The sequence below is a fragment of the Protopterus annectens genome, chromosome 5.part0 (genome assembly GCF_019279795.1).
Source record: "Protopterus annectens isolate FY-2018-M chromosome 5.part0, PAN1.0, whole genome shotgun sequence".
Classification (NCBI taxonomy): Eukaryota; Metazoa; Chordata; order Ceratodontiformes; family Protopteridae; genus Protopterus; species Protopterus annectens.
In genome coordinates, this window is record NC_056735.1 from 1,808,105,629 (window position 1) to 1,808,132,142 (window position 26,514).

General features: G+C 40.9%; 1 protein-coding gene across 2 annotated transcripts in view; it reads left to right on the plus strand.

Annotated features, from left to right (window-relative positions):
• ZBTB11 (zinc finger and BTB domain containing 11) overlaps positions 1-26,514 on the plus strand; it is a 1,204,127-nt gene that overhangs the window by 850,031 nt on the left and 327,582 nt on the right. For both annotated transcript variants that reach the window (XM_044071594.1, XM_044071595.1), the window contains exon 8: positions 3,873-3,990. In XM_044071594.1, coding sequence (XP_043927529.1) covers positions 3,873-3,990 — 118 coding nt within the window. The remainder of the gene's footprint in view (positions 1-3,872; positions 3,991-26,514) is intronic.

Here is a 26,514-nt window from a genome sequence, read left to right on the forward strand (position 1 = left end):
TTTATATACTCTACAAATTATCCCATTTTTAACAGCAGTTATTGTTCTGGACTTGACTAAGAACTCCACCAGAGCTGGTCTTAACACTCCCCTGTCCCTTTGCCTATACTGTAATATCAATCCCTGGTAAGGAAAGCAGTTTCTAAACTGCAGTTCAAACTTCTCCTTGACCTCATCATCCCAAAAAAAAAAAGTCTTTGATTCCCCAGAAAAAAAACATGGAAGACAGCTGAATACAGCAGCTTGAATCTCATACCTGCCTTTCTACATTTTCTGATTGGTGTGCTGTGAATATTTTCCACAAACACTACTGTCCCTTTCCTTTGTGCCCTGGTTTTGCTAGGAGCAGCTTTTTCTACTAGTATGATTGCATCTCTACTAATTTAGTTTTCTGTCTGCTTCCTCTCTGACTTATTTGGAGCAGACACACACAACAAGCCATCTTAGTTAACAGGTACTGCTAAGTAACACCAGTCCAGCTGCTTGTTTATACTTTTGTAACACTATTGCATTCTGTTCTGTACAGTTTGTGGTGGTTGTTCTTCTTTCGTCTTTTCCCGGTTAGGGGTTGCCACGGCGGAACTCCGGTCCGCTAATTATTGACAGTAGATTTTTACGGTGCCGAGGTGCCATCTTGACACCCAACCTTCAACGAAGGCACGCCCATTCATGCACGTGTTTCGAACGCCACTCAGCCGTGGGAAGGACATGCAGACTACACACAGAAGGCGCTCCAGATGAGAATCGAATGGGAGAACCTCTTGCTGTGAAGCAACAACGCTACCGTTGCACCACCACGGCACAATGGAAAATTGTCTTCTCTGTGTGCTCTGTCTTTGAACTCTGCTGTTTCTGAAACAGCTCTTTTTGAGAAACCTTATACACTGCCATCCTTTTCATTTCAAACTGTGTTTTTTGCAGTTTTAGCAATTCATCAGGATAGCGAATTAAAGTTTCTTTTTTACATCTCGTTTTACTTTTTATATTCCTTCAGTGTTTTTGTGTTTCATTTATTATAAACACCTCTGAGAGCATTATTTTTCCCTCTAAATTGCTAGAAGCCATCTCCTATACCAAAACTTTTCCTGAACAGCTGAAAGATTCTTCCCATCCAGTGTTCTTAACCCCCATTTCTGTTTGATTTTTCTTATTTTTTCCACATCTTTTCTAGCATCCAGACACTGTAACTGAACTGAATTACCCAAACTGATATATTTTCCTTTTTTAAACATGTTTGCAGTTTTTCTGTACTGGGTGAACGTTAATCAACCAGTTGATCAGTGTGCAAATCTGCAACAGTACTTGTATTTGAACATTTTTTGTAGAGCTTGCTTGTGTGTGCTTTGTGTATGGTTCTTTCCATAACAAGATAATTTCTAGTAACAGGCTCTTCTTCAGTAAGATCACGTCTTTCGCTCCTGAGCTCTTGCACTTTGTGTAATTATATTTATGTGACCTGTGCTGATCCACAGTGATATTACAGGTGGTAAATAGAGCCACATTCTACCTGTCCATTCCAATATGACCTGGGTGGGGTGGTCTGTCTTTAGCTGTAGTATCTGTATGTGCATCTCAGGCTGAGCTAACTAGAATTCCCATTTGCTAATGGTTCTTTCGGCTGGGATTGTACATTTACCTTCTGAGAGTTTTCTGTCATTTGGAAGAGAAAGAAAGGTGCTGGAAAAGAGACCCTGGTAAGTACTTCCGCATGTCCCTAATAGCCAGAGGGTATGCAGGCTCCTCCCTGAACATTTGGGGACATAGGTAAACTTGGTAAATTCTGACTGGCTTGTACATCACTGATATAAAGATACCCATGATATATGTAAGTATTGCAGCAAGGACCTTGTACTCAAGTCTTATTTTTTAAATGCTACTCTCAGCCATGCTTATTGTGCATAAATACCCTTTTTACTCTCCTTGGCTATCAGCTGATTTAGTTATTACATAATCAGTATGTCCTTCAAAACTTAACAGCTCCTTTCCCGACCACATATGTGTAGTAATAACTTTATATCTCTTTTGTGCATTTTTAATTTTCTTCATCCAGCTTGCCAGTTGCCCTTGTTACAAACAGGGCCCTGCAAATGCAGAACCCTTTATACATAGGTGACCAGGGAGCAGGAGGAGAGGAGAGGATACAGAGTCATTCTAGTTTAGCACCATCCTGACAGCTGTGGAGGGCTTTTGTGTTATGCCTTGCCCACATGTACCGCCAGGTACCCAATGTGCATTTGTAATGCATATACTACTGAAATACATTCCTTTGTCTCCACCCAGAGCTGTTAGTCCTTGGGTAGAAACACCCCCCCCCCCCAAGTGCTGTAGGTGAGATGGCAATGTCACTCAGTCCCTACCCCCGTGACCAACGTCTCGGGGATTGGGCTCATTAATTTAACCCGTGTCACAGTCGGGACTCCTGGAGCTTATGCTTTTGTGAGTTTTCCTTGCCATAGATTTGGGTTCTTTGAAGTTTTCATGTTGCTTTTTCTTTTTTTGTCAGTATGTAGAATAAGTTTTCTTAGCAGAATATGCTGAATATTTACTATAAAGTATTGAATGTGACATGCACTGAATTTTGCATAGTATTTAGAGACCCTAAGATATCATATGTTAAGAAAGCTAGTGTTACTGCTTAGTCTAAACAATTGTAATGTGAATAGGTTGAAGTAGTCTTGCTGAGAGCTGAAGAGGGTAACTTGGAGAGCGTGTTTGTAGTAAAAGCAGTAATGGACTGCAGGAAGTGCTGGTTCTGTTTTATTTCTTTCTCCAATGATTGTTGTCAGTGGAACAAAATAAACACATTAACCATCATTTTATAAAACAAAATAACCATCATTTTATAAAACAAAAGTAAACTGTTGTGTTATCACATGTTAAATGAGGGAAGATGCCAATAGAATAGTGGATCAAATCTAAACCCGTAAGAACAGGAATAGTTGTTGAAACCAGTTGTGTTGTGCAGGATAACACCTTTCTGCATCTGTTTGTCCATCTCTAAACTGGCCCTGCATAACCGTTTGTGTAGGCTGTTTGGAGAGTGAATAGTACAGATAGTCCTAGAGTGCCAGATGGGACAGAGTGAATAGTACAGATGGTAGTATATACTTCTACGCTAAGAAGGAACATTAAAAGCTAGCAGCATAAAATGTCAATGAAGAGTTGACTATTTTCTGATACAAGCTGCAACTTGCAATATTTTCCATTCTCAAGTCATTAATGGCAACATGTATGTAGTTGCAGGAAACATTTCATGCATTAATAATTTTCAGGCTGCAAGTAAACTTTACTGCTTTTTCTTCCATTATCCACCATCCAAGCAAGAAAAGAAACTGTGTGTGTGATGCTGATACCATATCCCTTACCAGTCCATAATGCTTCTAAGGTTCACTAGACTTTAAAAGCATTAAGCACTGAGTTTGGACTTTGATTTTACAGAATGGAGTATAATCTACCATAGTGTAATGGTCACACTTTTAAGCTGCAAGCTTTGTCACTCTCTAGTTGTGCAATTCATGATTCCAAGGAAGTAGCTTTATTGTCTTGTTCCCATTTCCTCACTGAAATCTCTAGTTTCTGTGCGCTTACCCATAAAGAGAATCCAGCAAATCGTCACTTCATTAATGATGGTGTGTCCGTGTCCATACCTATAGATGAATGTTAAAAATTTATCTTAAATTAATTTATTCATAATATTAATTCCAGCACTTTTATGTTTAACATGTATGTTCTAAACATGGTTTAATGCAATCAGCAGTTAAAACACACTGATATGATTTTGTTTCTAAGTAATTTGTACAGTGATAGATATTTATGGCTACACTAAATGTATATTGGTTTTATTTAACATCTCTCTCTCTGTTGGTTGGTAGGAGAATCCAAGTATCTTTGCTCAATCTGTGGAAAGTCCTTTCACAGAGCCTCAGCACTCAGCAAACACACAAAGAAACACCAGCCAAAGCCTGAAGTTCGTCAGTTTCAGTGTGCTCAGTAAGTCTAATCAGAGGGTTGTCAAAAGTGTGGGCTTGTATGTGTCAGTGTTGTGAATCCTTGCTTACAGTCTTTTATATTGGAAACAGTTTCATTAAGTAGGATATCTCTTCAAAGTTCCCTTTCTGCAAAGTGAAGAAGTCAGAGTTCATTAAGGAAAGAGCTGTGGGGGATGCACCCCCCCCCCCACACACAAAATAAAATGGGTTGCATTATTTTGCAGTTGATATGGTCAACAAAACTACTTCCAAAACAGAACTAAACTGAAACACTGATCATCACTGTGCATGTAGAATAAACTGCACCAATATTCTTCCTGCTCGCCTCTTTTATAATTTACAGAACAGTCTTGTCAGGCCTTTATTTCATTTATTATTGATGTATAAGGTGTAAGAAAAGAATAGTATCTTTTCAGAAGCTGTGGAACTGATCTTGAGTGCCACAGTTTTCTAAACACAGGATCTTCTTTGTAAGATCACTGTTGGCAATGTTCCTCACAAATGAGACTTTGTCCAGCCATTCTACAAAGCTCAGGCTCCTTCCTCATGTGCCGTATGGCTTCCGTTAGTATGAGCTGATGTACTAGTATAAGGGCAAGGATCATATGAACACTAACAACTCAGAGCTTTCTTGCTACTAGTGTTTGCATGCAGACGTGTGCCAGCATTGCATTTAGTCATCCATTTTGGTCAGCTTCAGCTCAGAGACTTTGGTAGATAAGTACCCCAAAGGGGAATCTTCCTCTTACTTTTTGGGAGAAAATTACATTTTCAGTCAGAAAAGGAAAATGTGACTGTGGGTTTCATGTTCCTTACAAGGATCCCTACTTGAGTAGTTTATTTTTTCTTGGAATGGAACACAACATAAAGTTCACTTCTGCTCATCAGGTTTTTGTCCCTAAAACTGTCTGAAGTAGACTTAATACTCTTGAAAACAAACAACTTCAGGTGTCATCTTGCACTGCCATGTACAGACAGATAAACATACCATTAAGTGTGGTTATAATGCTGTGGATGCTGTGTCGGAAGCATATGCCACTGGTTCTGTCATGAGGAAATGTGGCTAAGGCTTCAGCCTTTTCCAGAATATGTTAAAGCACAGTTACTACATGCTTAATTAGGTAAAGATTTATTATTTGGAAATTCTATTACAAACTTTTTCAAAAAGCTAGATAAAAGAAGAAAACTTGCGCAATGTGTTATTTTTGTGTCTCTCGTTTCAAATGAATTATCATGCTTAATGTAGTGCCTTTTATTCATAACCTATGTAAATCCAGACAACAGAAATCTGGTAAAGATCAGTTTAAAAAGAAATGGTATTTAGATCCTAAAACAAAGTCCAATCTATTGTATTGATCCATTTCACAAAAACTGTTTCTGACTATCCTTGCCAACTCTCAACTGGCCTATCTCAGAAAAATTGATGGAACACTTCCTTTCCAGTTTGATAGTCTCTGTCATGACATTCTTCTGCACTAGACATCATATAAAATGGCTTCTATAACTCCAGTGGACATATATTTCTACACCACGAGGAATTCCACTGATTTCCAAAGACCAACACCACCACATCCTCCAATCCTTTCAGATTTGCTTCTGCAGGGAGTTGTCAAACCAGTTGCTGTGGATCAATGCAGAAAAGGTTTTTATTCCACAATCTTCTAGTATCCAGAAAATATGGTACCTGGAGATCCAGTTTAGATCTCTCCAGACAAAGCACCTTCATGCATGTTCCACAATTCAGAATGTTAACACTTCAGATCTTGTTCTCCCTTCTTTCCCTTCAAGCTGTTTTGGTCATTTTAGATGTAAAACATCCTTATCTCTACATTCTCATCCACAAGGATGTCCTGTCTTTTTTTTTTTTTTTTAAGATTCTATGCTTTGGGATCACATTATCAGTTTACTTCTTTACCATTTGGACTCTACAGATCCAAGAGATTTTACACAAACAATTTGCCCCAGTAATAGCATGCTGCAGACTTCAAGGCATAAACATTTTTATTTGTCATGATGACTGTCTGATTTCATCTTCAGCCAGTCAAAAAGTGTTGAGACAGTTTACCAAGAGTCTTTATTTTCTGGGATTCCCTCTGAACCTCAAACAGTTATCCATACTTACCTGCTCACAGAGTACTATTCTTGTGATGTGTTTTGGATACTTCTGTGCTTGACTGCCTTCCTTCCCTCATAAAATGTACAGGCTTAGTCAGCTTTGCTTTCTGAACCTGTCAAGTCAAGAAATTACTTCAGCAACAGAATTTTCAGAAAGATCCAATGGTACCTCAAGTCAGCATGAAGCCAGCACCCCCATCCTCTCTCTGACAACTCCAGATCTCCAGTTTGTAAAGAAGAAGCTGCTTTTGTAGGTCAAGCAAGTTATAGCCAATGCAGGAGTTCCTTTGTCAGGCTGTAACCACAGATGCTTCAGACTTTACTTGGGGAGCCATCTGCCTAGGCATCAAAGTACAGGGAATTTGGGAACCCCAACAGAGGCAAAGAGATTTCAGAGATGTTTGCTCTTATCAATGTCATTAAAGTTATAAACCAAATTGTGACTCCCAGACACATTACAAGTTGTGGCAGACAACACTACTGTGTTAGCAGTTCATAAACATGGTGGGGGGGGGGCAAGATCTTACCTCCTTGCCGATTGGCCATTATAGCCTTGGACTTAACCATTCAGCACAGTCCTTTCCTCCAGGCAACTTAACATTCATTTAGACCTTTAGAGCAGAATACAGTGACAGACACCTTGAACAGATCCAGGACAGACCCTTATGAGTAGGTTCTACACCAAGAGGTCTTCCTGCAAATAGCCCTTTCTTTCCCTCCAAAGACAGCAAACAACTAAAATTGTTCTGCTCCTGGACACCTTGCAAAGAGGCCTGGAAGATGGAAACCTTTTCAGTTTTTTGGACAGAGACGTTTCTCCATGCTTTCCCCTTTTCTGCTCATTTCCAGCATTCTTCAGAAGATAAGGAAGGACCTTCCAAAAATGCTGTAATTGACCTAGACAACAGTGGATGTTAATCATTTGATTACTGATGCAGTAACCTTAGCTTTGTGGGTTGTAGCCTGCTAAGGATACAACAGCCAGCTAGCTTCAAAGTTTAAAGGCACCTTCCTTGCAACCAAACTGTTAACCAACCTGAGCAGAGCTGAAGAAAGAGTGGTTTCGGCCCCAGCCTTGCAGAGCTTTTATTGCCACCAAGGAGTGCTCCTGTTGTGGGATTTCGGGGATTGACCATCGGAAAATGCTTTTCCATTGCCAAGTAGCCAAGTTCCTTTTGGGGGAAAAACTTCCACGCATTTTTGTTTAACTAAAACTTAGGTTTTTTTTTGTAAAAGTTTTACTTTTAAGTTAGAAAAAAAGTTTTTTTTACAGGCTGTCACATGGCTTTGTCACTTTTTAATATGAACATTACTTTTTAATTTGGAAGAAAAAAGTTGGTAAAACTTATTTAAAACAAATTTTCCAGTCTAAAAGTTGTTTTTTAAATTACTTTTGGGGGCTAGGTGTGTGTTTTGGTGGGGGAAAAATGACAATTTTAAGCCTGTTTCAACGGGATTAAAGCGTCTTGTTTAGCTTTACCACAGAACAACCTGCAGGTTTCTTGGTTCTTCCTTCTTCCAGCCAAAAAAGAAAAATTCTGAACAGCCCCTGCCCCTTCAATAGGCTACTAAATTGCTTCAGCCACAGATGGGTCTGATGTGGCCATTACAAGTTCCTCAAACTATTTCATCTATTTGCCTTGGCTCCCTCTGGTGTAGTCCATACACCCACCATGGATCGGGTGTTGGACATGTCCTCTGCAACTGTTGGAGCTGTTTGGTGGGCAAGAGCAAATCACTGTTAATAGGCATTGGAAGAAAGGGCAGGGAATACCAGTCTGTCTAGCCAGACTGGATTGCTGGTTGTTAGGGAGGTTTTAAGCTGTCAAAAGTAAGTTTGCTTCTTTTAGAAAATTGTGGAAAAGTACAAAAAGAAGGAAAGTCAGACATTTATTTTCACCTGCCTTTGGTAGTTTAGTCAAATGTGATTTATTGGGCTTAGCTCTGGGATTAGTTCAATCTCTAGACCATAGCAGTTCTAGTGTTTCTAGTAAGAGGAAAATGGATTCTTCCATATCTGAGAATGTTCAAGACATTGAAAAGCAAAGTAGTTATTAAGGGACAGCTTGCATTTTCAACCCCCAGGTTGGTGATTCTGAGCAGAGTGTTTGACAATCCCTCAGAACAACTTGCTATTTCTAGAACCATATCCAAAAGGAATCAGTTGTTTTAGTGGAAACATAATTATCTTCTTCTGACTTCAAAGAAAAATTATGATTTATTGCAACTGGAATTTCCTGAACCTGCCCCAGTTCCTCCTGTTTTTCCAGCTTTGGGGGATGTATTTATTAACAGCCTGTAACTTGCCAAACAGCCAACTATCAAAATAGACTGGTTGTGTAAAGCTCCTCAGTCTTACAAGTTTTTATTTTCTAATCCCACATCAGACCAATCAGTGATTTCCCCAAAAAGTGTATGCTTCCCCAACAATTGTCAAACTCGTGTTAGAGTTTATACTCGCTTGACATTTTACTTTCTGACTGACTCTTTGGCAGTGCTCACCAGCAACCGGATTTCTTCTTTGGCGAAAGCATGGATACTTCGGTCCTGTTTGCTCTTCTCCCACCATACCTAAAAAGGAAAAGCAACACAATAAAGAGCCCTTGCCATCACTGCAGGCTGAGATAGTACCTCAGTCTGTCACTATTTAGTGACCGTTTTCTCAGACTACTCACGTATTGCTCCAGGTTCCACTGGTGTAGCCTCTTCAGCCACTACAGACCTGGGGTCAGCCATGTCCTCTACAGCTGTTTCAGTGTCTAATCCAGGCATGAGAGAACCATCTTCATTGGGTTTGGGAGAAACTCTGGGAGGTTCTTCTCGGTGCGACTGAGGAAAGAGACGTATTGCAAGGGTGGAGTGCCATCCTTTAGTCAGTCATCTTCCAGGGAGGTGTCTCCCAAGAAAAAACAGAAGGTTAGACATTGCTCATTAGAGGCAATGGTGTCTGTTCATAAAGATGAGTCCATTGTCTGTTTTCGTCGTATTCATCTGTGGGTTGTCTGATCCAATGGAATGTAACTTCAGCACAGACTAGAAAGACTATGCTGTGAAACTCCAACTCCTCCCCTACCCATGATCCTCCAAGCTTCACCTCAACACCGCAGATCTCTTTTCCCATGGAAGATTTTAGACATGTATTCAAGGGCTGCATTTCATGTTGGCTTTCCAAGCCTTTATATCCTTTTGTATTCCTCCCCTGTAGAGTTAGTAGATACAGTTGTTATTGCAGTTAACGTTTTTTTGCATTAATGATAAGTAGATTTATATAAGTTAGGTTTGTTATATTTTTTTGTTTTTTTATATTTTCTGTAGATAGTTTAGATCGGTATTGTGTAATATTTCAATAGTGTTTTCTTCTAAATTTGCTTTACTTTACTGTAATTAATGTATAAGGTCCAATATGTCTCAGATCCAAGTGTGAAGGCTGCCAGCCTAGCCAGGTAGAATTTTATAGATAATTCTGTCATTTGTAAATATTAATATAAGCCAGAGACTTGTTGTCTTAAATGGAAAAAATAGTGTTACATGTGGAACTGAAAAAAATGTAACAACAGTGCACTCTGCTGTAAGGAAGCTAAGTCAAGCATTTTATGACTGTCTTTGATTTTTAAAGTTGGCTCCATCCAGTCTAGATGAAGGAATTCTTGCTGTTGTTTTAGGCCATAGTTAATGGCCAGAATTTGCATGCATAAATGTCCTTAATGACTTTGCTTCCTGACCTAGTGTGAGCTTACTAAAGAATGTAGCCTATTAGCCTGGGAAACCGAGGGAAGTGTGAAGAATGATGTAATGTGAACCAGGAATGTGATTTTAAAGACAGAGAAAAATCAGAGAGCATTAAGCATTTTTGTCTTGACCATCCAACTCACCACTGCCTTTGCGCTATATGTAAGTTTATCTTAGACTTGTGTTTCTCTTAGAAATAGCTAGAAACTAGAAAGATTCAACTATTAGAAATAGTCTAATCTTTCTAGTTTCTAGCTATTTCTAATAGCTAGAAACTAGAAAGATTAAACTAAGTGTTTTCTGTGATGTCAGAACTGTACTACTGAATTATTTTAAACATTTCTATGTGATCTCTGAACTCTTGACTAGCACTGTGTAGTAAACAGTATTGTCTTATGTTTTTAATTGTTTATTATTTAGTATTTTAAACCCTTTTAACTGTGGCTGTTTTGTGTAGAGATAATTTAAGCTCTAGAGTACATTGCATGTATATAGTGATCCTGTACCAAGTCACTCTAATAAGCCTTGACTGTTTAGTCACACTTACCAATTGGATAATAATATTGCACAGTAATAATTGGACACCCTTTTAAGGGCCTTTGAGTAGCTGATAAATATTAGTGGATGGTGGCAGCTGATACTGCCGTATAGTCCGGGGAAAAGGGGTATAGCTGGAGAACCTGTGCCAGCCTTCCCCAGGAGTGTCTTGTGTGGTTGCATAAACTCTTCTCAAAGTGTGTGAGTGTGTGTGAGCTACTTGGGCAGGGGCACAAAGCACTGGTTGGACAGAGAGGGTGTTGGAGGTTGTAGCTTGCCCACTAGGCTGAGATCTGGACCCTATAGCTGTGCCAGTGGAGAGTCTTATTGGGGACCTGGAGAGCAAGGGAGAAACCATCCCCGGACTGACTGTGATCTCTGTGTGCTCCTAAGGGAAATTGCACTTGTATTTATTATCCTTTCCTCCTATATGAGACGTCCCTCACTGGTGTTAGTGGTGAGGATTGAGGATCCTTGATTGCTGGGCCAGGGCGTGGGTGTCATATCAAGGTTTTAAAAAAATATTCTGAGTGTGGACACAAGCTGCTACTACAACCCTCACCCCCACCAGAAATGTGTCTACTGCCTGGGGGCAGAGCACTAAAAGACCTCTTGTCAGGCTTTCAGTGCTGGGGCTGTTCAACAGAGGAAAGAAAACTCTATAGTTAAAGGACATTTGCCTGCCGAGCCATCTCCCTCCACCTCCCCAGGGGCCAAGGAGAAGGGTAGAAAAACGGATAATACAAAAATGAAGGAGGAATCCAAGGATAAAGATATTGATACTGACAAACCAGAGAAATCAAGGAAAAGATTACCAGGTCTGACTCCTGCTTCAGAATCAGAACCGAAGATTCCTCGACAGTCAGATCCATCAGCCTGTCAGATCTATTTACCCCACGATCGGCCCCAGTTCTCACTGGAACAGGTGAGTCTTGGGCTATATTCACCAGTATTACAAGACAGGAGACCTACCAGACCTTCATCTTTAGCATCAACCACCTGGTCCTACTGGAGCTTCTCAAAACAGAGTGTTGAGATTTTGAGAGCTCAGATTCAGCTCAGAGTTCTCGCTGTACTGAGGACTTTCAAGATGGCTGCAAGTTGAATAACAGCTTAATTTCAGCTCTCCTAGTGTGAAAACAAACTCAGAAGAGAGAGCCAATGCACTCATTTTTGGGGGTAAATTTCAGTAACTGGCTAGTAAGTGCACTGCCTGGATGCTAGAAAAAGTGAAATTCAGAGAACCTGAAAGAAGAACCAACACAAAAGGTGAAGAAAAACACTGTTTGGGAAGAATTTTGCAGTAGTTCAGCAAAAAGCAGTGCAAGCTCCAGCTTTGGTGCAAGACATGACTTCCAATAAACTAGAGGAAAAATAAGTCAAATGTACTCAGCTGATTTAAAAAAAAAATGAAACACTGACAAGTACATAAACTCAAATAACAAAAGTCTGGATATAATGGAAGAAGTTTTAAACAGATATACAGATGAGGTGATGAAACTGCAAAAATAGGCAGTAGAAATGTAGAAAAGGTTGGCTGAGTGAGACTGCTCAAGAAGAGATGTTTCAAAAAGTAAAATTGAAGGACAGAGCATATTTTTACTGCATCAGAGAAGCTGGAAGAAACAGACTGTATTAACTTTATGAAAGCACAAATAAGCAACTGAACTGGTATTCCACAGCAAGAAATGTCAATTGAAAGGGCACATTGTGCGCATGCTCTAAACTTGACCATGAGAAAGCAACCTAGACCTTTAATAGTAAAGATGCAATCCTTCCAGCAGAATGAGTTGATTCTGACAAAACTGTGGCAGAAGGACAATGTACTAAAAGTGGAAGACAAGTGTGTTGTGGAAAATGATTACTCACTGTACACCAGGCAGAAGAGGAATACATTTATTCCACTAATCAAGGAATATGTCAGGAAGCAGACGTTAGATTCAAACTGCTCTATCCAGCTATCTTCAGAATATTATTTCCTGGAGGAACAAAAATTATTATTATAATTATTTTTGATGCAGAACATGCTGAGGAGGAAATACAGTAGTTTGTCCAACAAAATACGAGCTGTGAATCTCCTTGTTCTTCTGGTAATAAAGACCACAAAGAGACTGTGCCAGTGAAATGTTATCCAGTATTTCAATGGAAAATGCTTGAGAGATGGAAAAAAACACAAGAGTTGACTAGAACCACCATGAGTACATTGGAAAGGAAGCAGAGACTAGATTTGGGAGATGGAGATAAACAGGAATAAAACCAGCAACTCAGAAATTGACAAATAAATGTGGGATTATAAAGCATTAATTATATTTGTGAAACATGACAGAATAAGAAAACCCAGAAATATTGGACTCTTTGACTTTGTTAAACTTGTAGGGGACTCTTAACAGTAATATTTGTATACTGCATGATATTTGCATGCTGTAAAGTTAAGTTTTCTCAGTTATTTTTGACTGTAATGGGGACACTAAAGAAAACAGGTGCCCCTGTTTTTTCCTCCTTTTCTCTTTGCCTTGTTCAGTTTTAAGAAATGTAGGCACTGTAATAAAAGTCTGTTCAAAAGAGTATAACACAAGAAAAAATGTGCTTTTTCTCATTCTTGCATAAGGAAATTACTGGATTGCATCTTGGCTTTATCTAGTAACAAGTTTTAAGAGCAAGTGAATAAAAATGAACTGGTTCTCTTGTATTTATGGCGACAATCTGATAAAGAGCAATAAAAACAGAATACTTCTTTCTTTTAATGTTTATTTTTCAGTGTCTAGGAGATTGTTTTCTGAAAGTATTTGTGTTTTCTCATTCTGTGAAAGCAATAAAGATGAGACAAAACCAGGCAGCACTTAGTAGAAGCACAGGCTGTGTACCATGCATCTTAGCATGGATAACCTTAATTTTAGGTTAACTCAAGTTTGTGAGCTTGGCTGTCATTTTGGGACAATTGCTCCTATTAGAAAGGTAAACCTTCAGTATTTGAACATGTTTTTTGTGTTAATATTAAGTTAATAGGTTTATGGGGTGTATTAGGATGTATTTTTTTCTTTGAGGGCTTTCGATAAAACAAAAAGTTTTCTAGGATGCGACATGGGCTCTAATGGATATTATGGGAGGCAGCTGTATAGAAGGTCAGGCTGCCAGGCATTGGTGTGTGCATGTGGCGCAAAAGCTGGAACTAGATACTTAACAAAAAAGCTGTTACAAATAAAAGGTGGGAATAATACCTTTTTAACATAATGACCCTTCTGATTTCATCATTAAATGTTAATAGTCTCACAGAGGTATAATAAAAAGAAAGAGTAGTGAACTGTATTAATGTGGATTGTGGATAATATGCTGCAGGAGATGCATTTGGAAAGAACTGAACAAGTGAATTTGATAGAAAAGGGTTTTCTGGATAGTTGAGTGGGGTACCTGGGACGGGGGGAAATGGGGAGTAGTTATGTTAGTTGCAATGGGAGTGCCAATGGTGATGGAGGAGGATAAAAAAGGTAATGGTGGGTATGTTGTGCTAGGGAACTGCTAGTGGTGGTGGTAGGGGGATTGCACTGGCATGTATTTATATTCCACCTGGAACTGCTATAATGGAGCTTGAGAAAGTTCTGGGAGGGATAATCAGTTTTCAGCAGGGAATATTACTTACAGATGGGTACTGGAATTTGATTTACAGTGGGGAAGATGTGTCTGGGGGACCTGGAGGGGAAAGTATAACAGAGGAATGTAGATTTTTGAAGAAACTTGTGAAAATATTTGGCATGGAATTCAGTAGTAGGAGTTCAGAATAAATTTACATATTCCCCAAGGTACAAAAACTGGGCTAGTTACATTTTACAGGAACATATGCATTTAATTGAAAGTTTTGATATACATCCAATAACTATTTCAGATCACATGCCAATAATAACTGAAATGAAAATGCAGGGTAATGAAATAAAAATGAGACGCTGGCGCTTTCCCACCTATTTGTTGAAAGGAGAGGAATTTAAAGAATGGGTAGTGGAAATTATCTGGGAGTTAATGTATTAGAAAAGACAGAAATTTCTTCTAAAAATATAGTTAGGGAGTGGGATAAAATTAAAGTAGAGTGTACAAATAGGGTAGAAATGACAGATATGGTTAAGAAGCAACAAAATTTTGGCAAGATTGACAAAGGTTAGAGTTTTGCAGAATAGGGGGATCTCACAGAACAAGAAGAGGAGCAAATTACAGAATACTAAGCAGAAGAGGAGCAATTGCAGATAGCTAAGCAAATAATGAAGGATTACCTCAATAATACACATGCGCTTAGAAAGATTGCTGTTAAGCAACTGTTTTTTGATAATACTAGCACACAAAAACTTTTAGTGCAATGACTCAGGTGAAAAAGTAGAAAGGGTTGTCGCCAAGCTTAGGGAGCCTATAACAAGAGATCCTGTAGATGTACTAGAAATATTTACAAAATTGTATGAAAGTCTGTATAAAGCAGAGAAAAATGGAGATCAAGAAAAGGTAAACGTGGAAATGTTTATGGAAGAATTCAGTTTGCCAAGGTTAGAGGTAGATGAGGCTCAATTAACTAATAGGATAGGAGGAGATGAGATAAAATTGTGGTACATAACCAATCAACAGGAAAGTCCCCAGAAATAGATGGTATTCCTGTGGAAGTTTGGAAGCTAAGAAGGTAGGAGAGAAAAAAAATGATAAAGGTCTGGAAGGTTTTGTTTAACAGTATTTTAAGAGGAGAAGCACCAACTTCCTGGAAGAAAATGGTGGTTGCTGTAATACCTAAAGAGGGTAAAGACCCATCAGATCCAGCTTCATACAGGCCCATTTCAATCATAAACCATGATTGTAAAGTATTTGTCTATAATGGCTAAAAGAAGAGGAAAGGCAATGCTAAAATTGATAGAGATGGATCAGTGTGGTTTTGTGGAGGGGAGGCAAACATTTGGCAACATTAGCAGAATATTGATGATCCAGAGGGAAGCTGAATGTAAGAAAATACCACTGTTGTTGGTGGATCCTGATGCAGAGAAAGCATTTGACAGAATAAGTTGGGAGTTTATGAGCAGGGCAATGGAAGCATATAAGGTTGATTAGGGGGATGTATGAGGGATTGGAAGTGAAAATTAAAGTAGGTGGGTTCCTCTCTGATAATTTCTGTTTGAACAGAGGAACAGGCATGGGTGTCCTCTTTCCCCTTTGGTATTTGCACTATGTTTAGAACCACTGGCAAAGAAAATGAGACTCAGAAATTCAAGGATATAATCAGTATGGTAGATGAGAAAAACTGACTCTAGTTGCAGATATTATTTTATACTTGATACAATCAGAAAAAGACATTTCAGTGTTGTGGGACATTTTGAGGCAGTTTCATATATTTTCAGGATACAAAATTAGTGAAACTAAAACAAAGGCAATAGCTGTAAATTATGTACCCACACGCAAATTGTTTCAGCAGTATCCATGTTTATGGGAACATGATAATATGAAGTACTTAGAAGTATGGCTTAAAAAGGATTCTGGTGTGGCAGTTAAGGATATGTGGGAAGAGACTAAATAAAAGATAATACAAAAACTGAAAAACTGGAAGCTCTCTTATATGGTTAGCAAGATACAAGCAGTTAAAATATTTTTAGTCCCTTTAGTTTTATACATGTTAGCCAGAAGAGAAGTTGTGGATAGCAATTAATAAAGAGCTGAAGGATTTTGTCTGGGAGGGGAAGACTGGTATCAAGTGGGATAAGCTGATTCTTCCAATTGCACAAGGCACTTTGGGATTACCTGATTTGAATGGGTATTTCAGAGCTACACAGCGTAGGCTCTTATACAGACCACAAGCAGAAACCTGTAATTCAAAGTGGAAAGGGATGATGAAACAGATGGGAAAGTTCAAGAAACAAGTAGAGACATGAATTTTGGATGCAGATCCTTATGGAGAATAGCAATAACCATGCAGGATATTACATTCATAAAGTAGCAGAAAGTATTCTAAGAACTAAGTCAACATGGGAATGGGGAAAGGAGATTCTGACAATAGAGATTATTGCAATTAGGGATAAAAACAATAGGCAAGAGGGGGCTGGAATTTATTGGAGAAAACTGGTAAAAGAACCAAGGTATTGGGAGCAAATAATTGGAGAGGGAAATATAAATTATTGGACTCTTGCCATTCTGTTATTTGGACTGCAGGATATAGATTGCCTTCCCTCTCAAGGACTGATAATTTATAGACAAAGAAAAAGAAATGGGGGTATCTTGAGCACATGACCAGCACTGGTAGAAGTTTTAGTAGAATCTAGAATAGAAGCTGCTGTTAAAAAAGGAGTAATTAATAGAGCATGCAAAATATCGCATGACAACTATAAGATTCACTCTGAGGAGGTTAGAAAGGATTGGAAAGAGAGAATGGATAAACAGTTCACAATGAAACAATGGAGTAGTTTGTCTCCCAAATATGCAACAAAGTCTAGAAGATTTAGGATTTTTGCTTAGAAGTGTTCACCTGGGGATTTTTATACCGCAAGTAGACGTCAAAGAATTTTTCCTCAGGTAGACAGCAATTGTTGGAGATGTGATAGGGAAGAAAGAGGTAACTGGGAGCATATTTTCTGGGAGTGTAATGAGTTGGCAGAATTTAAAGATTCCCTGCAGACTGCCCTTTCAGAGATACTGGATAAGCAAATTGGTATAATTAAGGAAATTATTTTTTTGCGATATATGGGAATTGCCTAGACATAGTAAGGCCTCAGTGAGTCTAATTATGGTGGCTGACAAAAAAGCAATTACTGGAAAATGGAAATCAGTCTAAACCAACTTTACTACAAGTAGTGAATATAGTAACAGATAAAACAACTAGAACTGGAATCTTTCGAAAAGGGTAGGAGCAAAATACAGATATAAAAATGGCAATTGTGGGAACAATACATGCAGAAAAGAAATTAGGTTTAAAAGGAGGCAGGATTTGAATGAACTATGTAATGTCTGGGTGACAATGACTGGATAGATTATAAGTGATGTATAATGTTTGCAACTACAATTATGTCAATATGAAAGAGTTCTGTTGGTACGGTCTCTTTTGAATGTACTGAGCAGAGTGTCAACTACCCCTTGCAACAAATTCAGACACCAGTCTGACATTTGGATCCTGTTGCTTTGGTGCCAATCTGTCCTGAGGTAACTGGGTTGGGACCGATCGCATTCTCTACCTTGACTACAACTGGATCCCTTCCTCTACTGACTCTGATGTGTTCGGAGCCAACAGTCTTTCAAGGCAGAGTTTTCTGCACTGCTGAATGGGAGGAGGTATTGACACCAAGATTTTCGGAGCCATCCTTACTTCTTGGTGCTCTATAGCTCTGCACCGTGATCTGCTTTGGAGTTGAGACATTTCCATTCTGAGGGGGACCCTTCCAAGCTTAAAACTAAGGAGTTCCTTGGAACCAATAGTCACCCTGTTAGACAGGGACAGACAGAACCTAGACCCCAGGATGCTTATGTAATAAGCTCCCTGTATAATTCTGAATGCTTTGATCTTCCTGCACAGCAGGTTCACTGCAAACAGACGTGCAAGTGTAAACACATTTACTGATCTCTGGAGTCTATCACTGATGACACAGACTTTGATGAAGAGGAAGGGATCCCCCAGATCCCCACCTGAAGATGACACCTTCAGTGAAATTCTAGAATTGATGAAACAGAAGGGGGGATGGTCCCCAGTCTATCCTTCTCCCAAAGAGTCTATTTCTGGAGGCCTTTGGTTCTGGCCCAGCAACATCCTGGGTGGTACCCCCTGTTGACTCTTAGTGGACCTAATGGCACAACAGGCATGGAAGGACCTGAACATGGTTAAAGCCATACCTAAAAAAAAAAAAAATATATATATATATATATATATATATATATATATATATATATATATATATATGCCTCCCTGTGGCAGAGGGGGGAGGGCATCAAATCAGACGTCACCCAAGGCGCAAATCAGGGTGTCAGAGGCCCCTTTTTCTGAGAAACCCTTTTATCAGCCTTGAGAGCTTTCCTGACTGCTGCACTGTGGAGGCAGTCAGGGAGTCTTTGTCCTTGCACCCCTTCACCTGGCAAAGCATAACAGACTCCTGAGTGATGGGCATTATTTCCAGAGGCTATATAATTCTATTTTTCCTTCCTCCAAAATGAAGGAGAGTAATTCCTAATGTTCTATCCAATCAGCAGGAACTAGCAGTAGCAGAAATTTCAAGCTACTAGAAAGTCATCCAACCAGTCCCCAAAGACCAACAAGGGTCCGGAGTCTACTCAAAGTTCTTTTTAGTTCCAAGGAAGACAGGGAACCTCAGACCCATTTTGGATCCGAGTTATCTAAACCAGTTCGTGAGACAGACAAAATTCTGAATGGTCACAATTCAGTGCATTTTGCCTCTGTTGAGGGAGGACAGTTGGATGTGCTCAGTAGATCTCATCAAAGGCACATAGTATGACATAAAGATAGAGAGATGTTCAAGGAGATTTCTCTGTTTCTAGTAGGGAGCCAATCATTATCAGTTCAGAACTATGCCCTTCAGTCTCGCTACAATCCCCAGGGTGTTCACAAAGATAATGGCAGTAGTAGCAGCATGACTGCATCTGCTGGGGATCCAGGTCTTCCCATATCTTGACTATTGGCTCCAAACGGCTACCTCGAGTCTAACTTTGTGTCAACACAGACGTCTTGCTCCAGTTACTTCAGAGACTTGGCGTCACCATCAGTTGGAAAAAAGTCAACTCAGCCGTACTCAGAATCTAGAGTTCATTAGATGCCACCTAAATACAATATGTCAAATACTAAGCCTAGCCCCTCGCAGAGCGCTTTCTATCCAGATGACAGCTTCAGCTGTACTAAGGCATCTTTCTCCCCCAGCAAGATTAATACTTGGATGCTAGGCCTAATGGTATCACTATACTACTGTTACTTTTAGCAAGATTCCACATGAGAGCTCTTCAATTGATACTAGCTGTACAGTGGTCTCAGAATCATCATCCTCTGTTTGCAAAGATAAGGATCACTCTGGTCAGCACGCACGCACCTACCTCAGAACTTTTCTGCTGCCTGTGTGGCTGCCAGCTCCATTCGTCGCTCACTTGCAGAAGTGACTTTGTGCTGTCCATTCTCAGATAAGTACCCCATAGGGGGTTTTGATTTTTCTTTTAGTACTGTGTTTTGGGTTCATGTCAGGTAGAAAGGGGCAAGTGTCAGTGTGGAAGACAGATTCCACTTAAAGACTCGCACGAGCTCTGCCTATTCTGTCTAGGTCAAGACCATGACCACACCACTTGTGAAATCTATCAGGCTTTTGTCCGCAAAACCCTCAGGAGTCATCTTTGTGCGTTAAAATTATGGCTAGAGAACCAGCACTTGAAATGTCTAACTAAAGATATGGACCCGACATTGGGAACCTCTGAAGAGCCGCCTGCTAAAAAGGCCAAAAAATCACGGCCTGATCCAATGACTGCACTCTGTATTCTGGTCATACCTCTCAAGGCCAGTAAAGGCCTGGAGTCTGAGTCGGAATCTGCAGATCTTCCCCTGACTGGTACCCAGGTGGAAGCTGTCAAAGAAGCCACCGACACATCACAGAGGGAGTCGCAGGCATCTGACTTGGGCGCCAGGGGGTGGGGGGAACCTAGGCTTATTATTTCTGAGGGCCTGTGTGGGGTTTCCCAAATTATCTGTGAAGATGTTATCACAGACCTTATGGAGTGCCATCTAGCATCCAGCCCTCCGTCCTTGCATTGCATCACAGACACATCAGTGTTGGAGGCCCACAAAAAGACGAAGCAAAAGACAAAGAATATTGCTCCTTCTCTTGCAACCGTACCTTCCAACCAGGCGCCTGACTGGCAGACTTTTACTTAATGCCTTCCTTGCATTACACCAGGCATCCGCTCCTGCCCAGGCTGCTTCAGCTTCTACCCCTAAGAGTAAAGTTGTTACTGACTTATCCTTCTGAAGCAGGGGATTCTTCAGGGGATGAATCCCTTACTTGCACTTCCCAAATTGTTTCCCCTCTGGGGTATGCTTTCCCAGAGGAGGAGTCAAATGGTACAGATTCCCCAGGGGAAGACATTACTTTTGAGGAAACTATTGTGCAGATGAAGGACTTTTTTTAAGTGGTACTGCAGCCAAGTTATTGAGAGTCAAAAGAGGTGTTACGATCTCTTACAAATGGAGTCCCCTAACCCGTCTGCAGTCCCTCCTGTATCCTACCTTTTTGGATGCCTTCCTGACTGCCTGTAAAAACCCATACTCACAACCCTCTGCACCTAAGCGCCCAGACAGGTTTTACAAAGTCCCTGAAGATGCAGAATTTCTCTTCAATCCCTCTTCTGTAGACCCTGCTACCATTTCATGGCTGCAGATAAAGCCTCCAAATTTTTCCCCTTCACCTCCCTCCTTCCCTCTGACAAGGAGAGCAGATTAATGGAATGCCTTTACATGTCTGCCACTTTAGCAGTGAGCGCTATTAACTACCAGGCGCACATGGCCAGATACTCATTGGCCCTTCTTTCTGATGCTATTAAGCAATTGGGTAACCTCCCTGATTTCCCTGTCAAGGCAAAAATTTCTAGTCTCTTAAATTCATGCAGTCAGGTAACTAAACACTCCATGAAGTGCAGTTATGATGCAGTAGAGGCTACATCTACAGCTGCAGCCTCAGGTCCTCTCATCAGAAGATATTATTGGCTTAGGCTGCAGCCTCTCCCTGATGACATTAAGTCAAAACTCATGGATGCCCCATTGGACAACAAAGCATTGTTTGGCTCAGTAGCTGCTGAACTCCAGGAGCTCAGACACATTTTTGTTTCCCCGGTTTTCAGAGGAACTATCCAGCTAAAACTATATTTGTGAGAAGGCCGTCAAGACAAGTGCCATCCAAACGGAAAAAGGATACCAGGAAACAGACCCCCTCTAGATCTACTCCCTCTATCCCAGCTCAAAAACTGCCTTTTCAGGCCAAGCCTGGTAGTCTGTGACTACCAACCCTTACATGCAGACACTCCTCTCTCCATGAGTCTCTCCCTGTCCTACCTATCTTGGAAACAGGTAATCCAGGACTCTTTGGTCCTCTCTATTATAAAACTGGGATATTTCATGGTGTGGGAAACCAGACCCACTTTCAAAAGCATTCCTCAACCCCCTCGGGACCAGATGGCTTCCTTTTTCCCAGTTCTACAGGACCTTCTCTCTCAAGGCACAATTCAAGAGGTTGCTCCTCAATAAAGAGGAAAAGGATTCTACTCCAGGATGTTCCTGGTCCCCAGGAAAGAAGTCCCCCTTGGGAAAAACTCAGTTCCCTTGAATTACCACATTGATGGTAGTCCACTGAACACAGAAGGCGTTATAAGAGATCTGGGAACACAGGTTGACAGCAACTTCTCTTTTGACCACCACATTGCCACTGTGGTCAGAAAGTCCTTCTATGTGGCACATCTCATTACTAAAGGATGTTCTTCGTGTTTCATTGTTGCAGTCATTACATTTGGGTAGTCTGCTGGCAGGTTGCCGTCAGTCTGCCTGAATAACAAAGTCTTGGGTCCTGCGTCGGTTGCTGTCTCCTTTTCCATGACGTCAGGTCATCAGGGGTATAAAACATGCAGCCGATGCCATTTTAATCAGTCTTTCTTGCAGCGTGGTGCCCGAAGCAGAAGCAGCTCGCAAGTGCCGGTCGGCCGACTCCTGAAATTTTCGTTTTCGAGTTTCAGAACCGAAGTCTTCAAACTAAAGCTAAGTACCCCATTGGGGAAACTTTTTCTTGCTCCTTACCAGTGTCAGTAAAAGTTAATTGCATTACTTGTGGGAAGCAAATACCTCATAAGGATTTTCATTTGTACTGTATTCCTTGCCTAGGCCCTGATCACAACGTGCCTTGCTGTCGGTTTTGTGCTAAATTTAACTAACGCACTATTAAGCGTCTGTATATTTTTGCTTCTAAATATTTTGGTTCAAGATTTAACTACCCTGAAATGTCATTGGTTAGTAATCTGACTACCGGAGTTCACAAAAAATGCAAGGAAAAAGACAGACAGACCATCGAGATCCAGAACCAAGGACAAAGCTTCTCCTAAGCCAGTCGCCGGTTCGCCAGTACTCAGTGAGGCGCTTTCGCAGCCCCTGATACCCGCTACTTTTGAGTCGCAGGACTCTACAGAGACCCATTCGGAGTCCGATATGCCGTGAGATTCGCAAAGTATTGAACCTGCAGATGTCTCTCTCTTTGGATGGGTCCGGAGCCGCTGAGCAGGCACCGGCTTCTGAGGGTGTTTTCAGGCCTCAACATTTTTATATTAAACTGATGCCATCAACAAAAACAAGGTCAAAAACAAATTCAGTGTCTAAAAAAACCAACACATGAGCCACGTGCTCAGTCCCCTATGCCTAAAAAAACAAATGATCAAAATGGCTGATGATTTAATTACCTTGATCAGGGGTTCCCAACACACCCCCCCCCCCTGCTTAAGAGGCCTAGGCAAGGCACTGATTATGAATCTTCAGATCAGGTTTACATTTCTTCTGATTCCTCTTCTGATCAGGAATTTTCTATTCCACCTTATGTGGATTCTGATGCAGAGGAATCCATCCCATCTGCATCTCCTCCTGAGGATTTCTCTTTTGGAGATACTTTGCATACTTTAAGGGAACATTTTCACTAGGAGAGTCAGGACTTCTCTGAATCAAAAAAGAGGCTTAGGGATTTCCTTCTCCTTTCTTAGCATAGGCCTTTGGCTATACCTCCTGTATTAGACATTGTTGATGATGTGTTCGCGGAATCAAGCATGGCTCCTAATTCCCTGCATCCGGCTCCTAGTAAGCCAGACAGATATTACAGGGTTCCTGACACCCACAAATTTCTTTTCAAAAATCCTGCTACTGATCCTGAGACTATTTCTCAGGGTCCCAAGGGTGTTGAAGCTTCTACAGCCAAAAATCCTACCCCTTCAGATAGAGATTCCAGGGCGCTGGATAAATGGGGAAAGAAGGTTTATACGTCTGCAACCTTGGCAATCAGGGCTTTACACTGCCAGTTTCATATGCTTAAATATCAACGGCATGTTATGGGCTTACTGAAACAGAAAATGATGTTGATTTCTGATTGTGTGGAAAATAGAGTTACAGGATTTATTGTAATCAGCAGAAGAAGTTGGAAAGCATACTTTACAATGTGGTTTTGATTCCTTGGAGGCCTTTTGCAGGGTCGCCATAACTGGATCTGTGATAAGAAGGCATGCCTGGCTCAAGGAGCAAAATCTGCCTGATCATGTTAAAGCTAAATTGTTGGATGCCCCTTTACAGCATGATAGTCTGGTAATAAGGCAGAAGAGGTTTTAAAGAAAATGGAAGACAAAGCTAAAGCTATGCAAACTGTAAAAGATTTCTTGCAAGTGCAGCCACCCAGGTTCAGTAGGCACTGGCCTACTAAGAACTGGTCTCTTCCTGTGTCCAACAGAGCCACACAGGGCAAACCCAGGTGCTCAAAAGGCTCCAGATATCAATCACAGGGATATTACAGGTCAAAGCAATGGGGGTGCCCCAACCTCCAAATCTGGAGGTAACAAAGCACAACCCTACAGTAAGCAGTCTCAATGACTTTCCTCTACCGTCTCCAAGCACTTATCTTTTGGCAGCTCCCTTGGGGGGAAAACTAGCACTTCATGCTCAAAATTGGCAGTTAATTACCCAGGACAAGTGGGTATTAAACATAGTATCCCAGGGGTACAGATTTCATTTCCATACTTTGCCAATTCCAAACGGATGGCCAGATCTGCCACAAAACCAGTGGGCAGAGGCCCGTCCCTCATGGATATGGGGGCTATTCAGCCGGTACCAGAAAGGGAAAAAGGACAAGGATTTTATTCAAGACTTTTCCTGGTACCCAGAAAAGACAAATCATGGCGTCCAATACTGGAGTTATCGATTTTGAACATGTTCCTGGACATTCCAAAATTCAAAATGCTGACTTTACAACAGCTACTGCCTATGCTAGGCAGGAATGCCTGGTTAGTAACTCTAGACTTAAGAGACATACCTGCATATCCCTGTAAGGGAATCTTGCAGAAGATGCCTCCGCTTCAAAGCAGGTTTTTTGCATTACCAATTCTCTGCACTGCCCTTTGGCTTCCCTACTGCACCCAGGGTCCTTATAAAGTGCCTGGCACCAGTAATTGCATTCTGCAGACAAAGAAACATTCAAGTTTATCCTTATCTGGATGATTGTCTCATTCAGAGGACAAGGACACTCTTCTTCAACATGTGGCATTTGTAAAAAGGCTTCTAGCATGCCTAGGGTACACCATAAATGAAAAGAAATCACAAATGGTACCCTCTCAAATAATTACATTCCTGGGTGTAAGCTTGAATACAACTGCCCAGATGGCTTACCTCACACCAGACAAACAAATGCACTTGACAAATTACTTCAAACAAATGGCAACAAAAACCCAGTTATCTTGCAAGACAAATTCTGCAGGCTTTGGGGTTCATGGCATCCTGCATTCTACTAATTCCATATGCAAGACTGCATATGCGGAAACTTCAATGGTACTAAAAAGCTTATGGAGTCAACATTGTCAGCCTGGAAACAATGATTCCTCTCATTCCTTGCCTACAACAGGAGTTTCATCTGTGGGCAGAGACATGTCACCACAACAAAGGACTGTCATTCACTCTACCCCCTGCCACCCAAACCCTAACTACAGACGCATCAGACTATGCTTGGGGGGCCCACCTGGCAGGGAGATGCATTCAGGGCAAATAGAGCCCAAACCAAATGCATCTACATATCAACCAGAAAGAAATGCTAGCTGTTCAGAATGCTCTGACAGCCTTCAAGGACTTACTTCATCCAGGACAACAACTGATAAAGACGTACAACACCACAGTTATGTGGTACATAAACAAGCAGGGGGGTACCCATTCCTACCCCCTTTGCAGACTAGCCATGGCCTTGTGGAACACAGCCTTGACTTACCAAATACATCTTCAAGCTCAGTTCCTGCCAGGAAAGCAAAATACTCTGGCAGGCAACCTAAGCAGAAATCTTATGGACCCGCACGAATGGAAACTGGATCCACAAATCTTAAGCATGTTAACACAGAAATGGGGAAGCCCAGGCATAGATCTATTTGCCTCTCCCCAAAACTATCAGTTGGACAAATTCTGCACAAGAACTCATCACAAAAAAGCATGGAAAGTGGATGCTCTATACTTCAGCTGGAAAAACGTATCAGTCTATGCCTTTCCCCCTCTGCCTCTACTCTCCAAGGTCTAACCAAAAATTATTCTAATTGCTCCGGACTGGCCTCGCCAACACTGGTACCCGTTTCTAAGGAATATGTCACACCTTCCTCCATGGTACTTGCCTCAAACACCTCATCTGTTGTCTCAGCAGAACTATCAAATTCTGCACACTCATCTCCAAACTGTGAATCTTGCCGCATGGCTAATCAACTAATTATTCAAACCACATCTCTCAGTAAACCTGTGATGGATGTCATTTTGGAAGCCAGAAGGCCTAGTACTAGAAAATCTTATGCTGATAAATGGAAAAGATTCTGTGCTTGGGACCAAGCGCAAGGAATAGACACAGCAAAGCCCAGTATTCCTCAGATTTTACAATACTTAACTGAGATGCTTGACAAGGGCCTATCTTTTTCTTCAATAAAAATCCATGCCTCTGCCATCTCGGCTCATTACAACACAGAGCCTCCTCTCTTTTCTCATCCACTGCTAAAACATGTTTCTCAGAGGGTCCAAAACTTTAAGGCCTCCCAGGAGAGTGCCAACTCCTGCATGGGACCTCAATTTTGTGCTGGAAAAACTCACTCTGCCTCCTCCTGAACCAGCAGCTACTGTGGATATAAAATTTTTTTCTTGGAAGACCGCTTTTCTTTTGGCAGTCACTTCAGCTAGAAGGGTTTCAGAACTACAGGCTCTCATGGCAGTGGAGCCTTTCATTATTTTTTACATGGACAGGGTGGCCCTCAGGACCAATTCTTCTTTTATGCCTAAGGTGGTATCCAGTGTGGCTCTTAACCAGACCATTCACCTGCCAACTTTTTTTCCCAAATCCACAGAACAAGGGGGAGCAGATTCTGCATTCATTGGATGTACACAGACAACTAAGATTCTACTTAAACA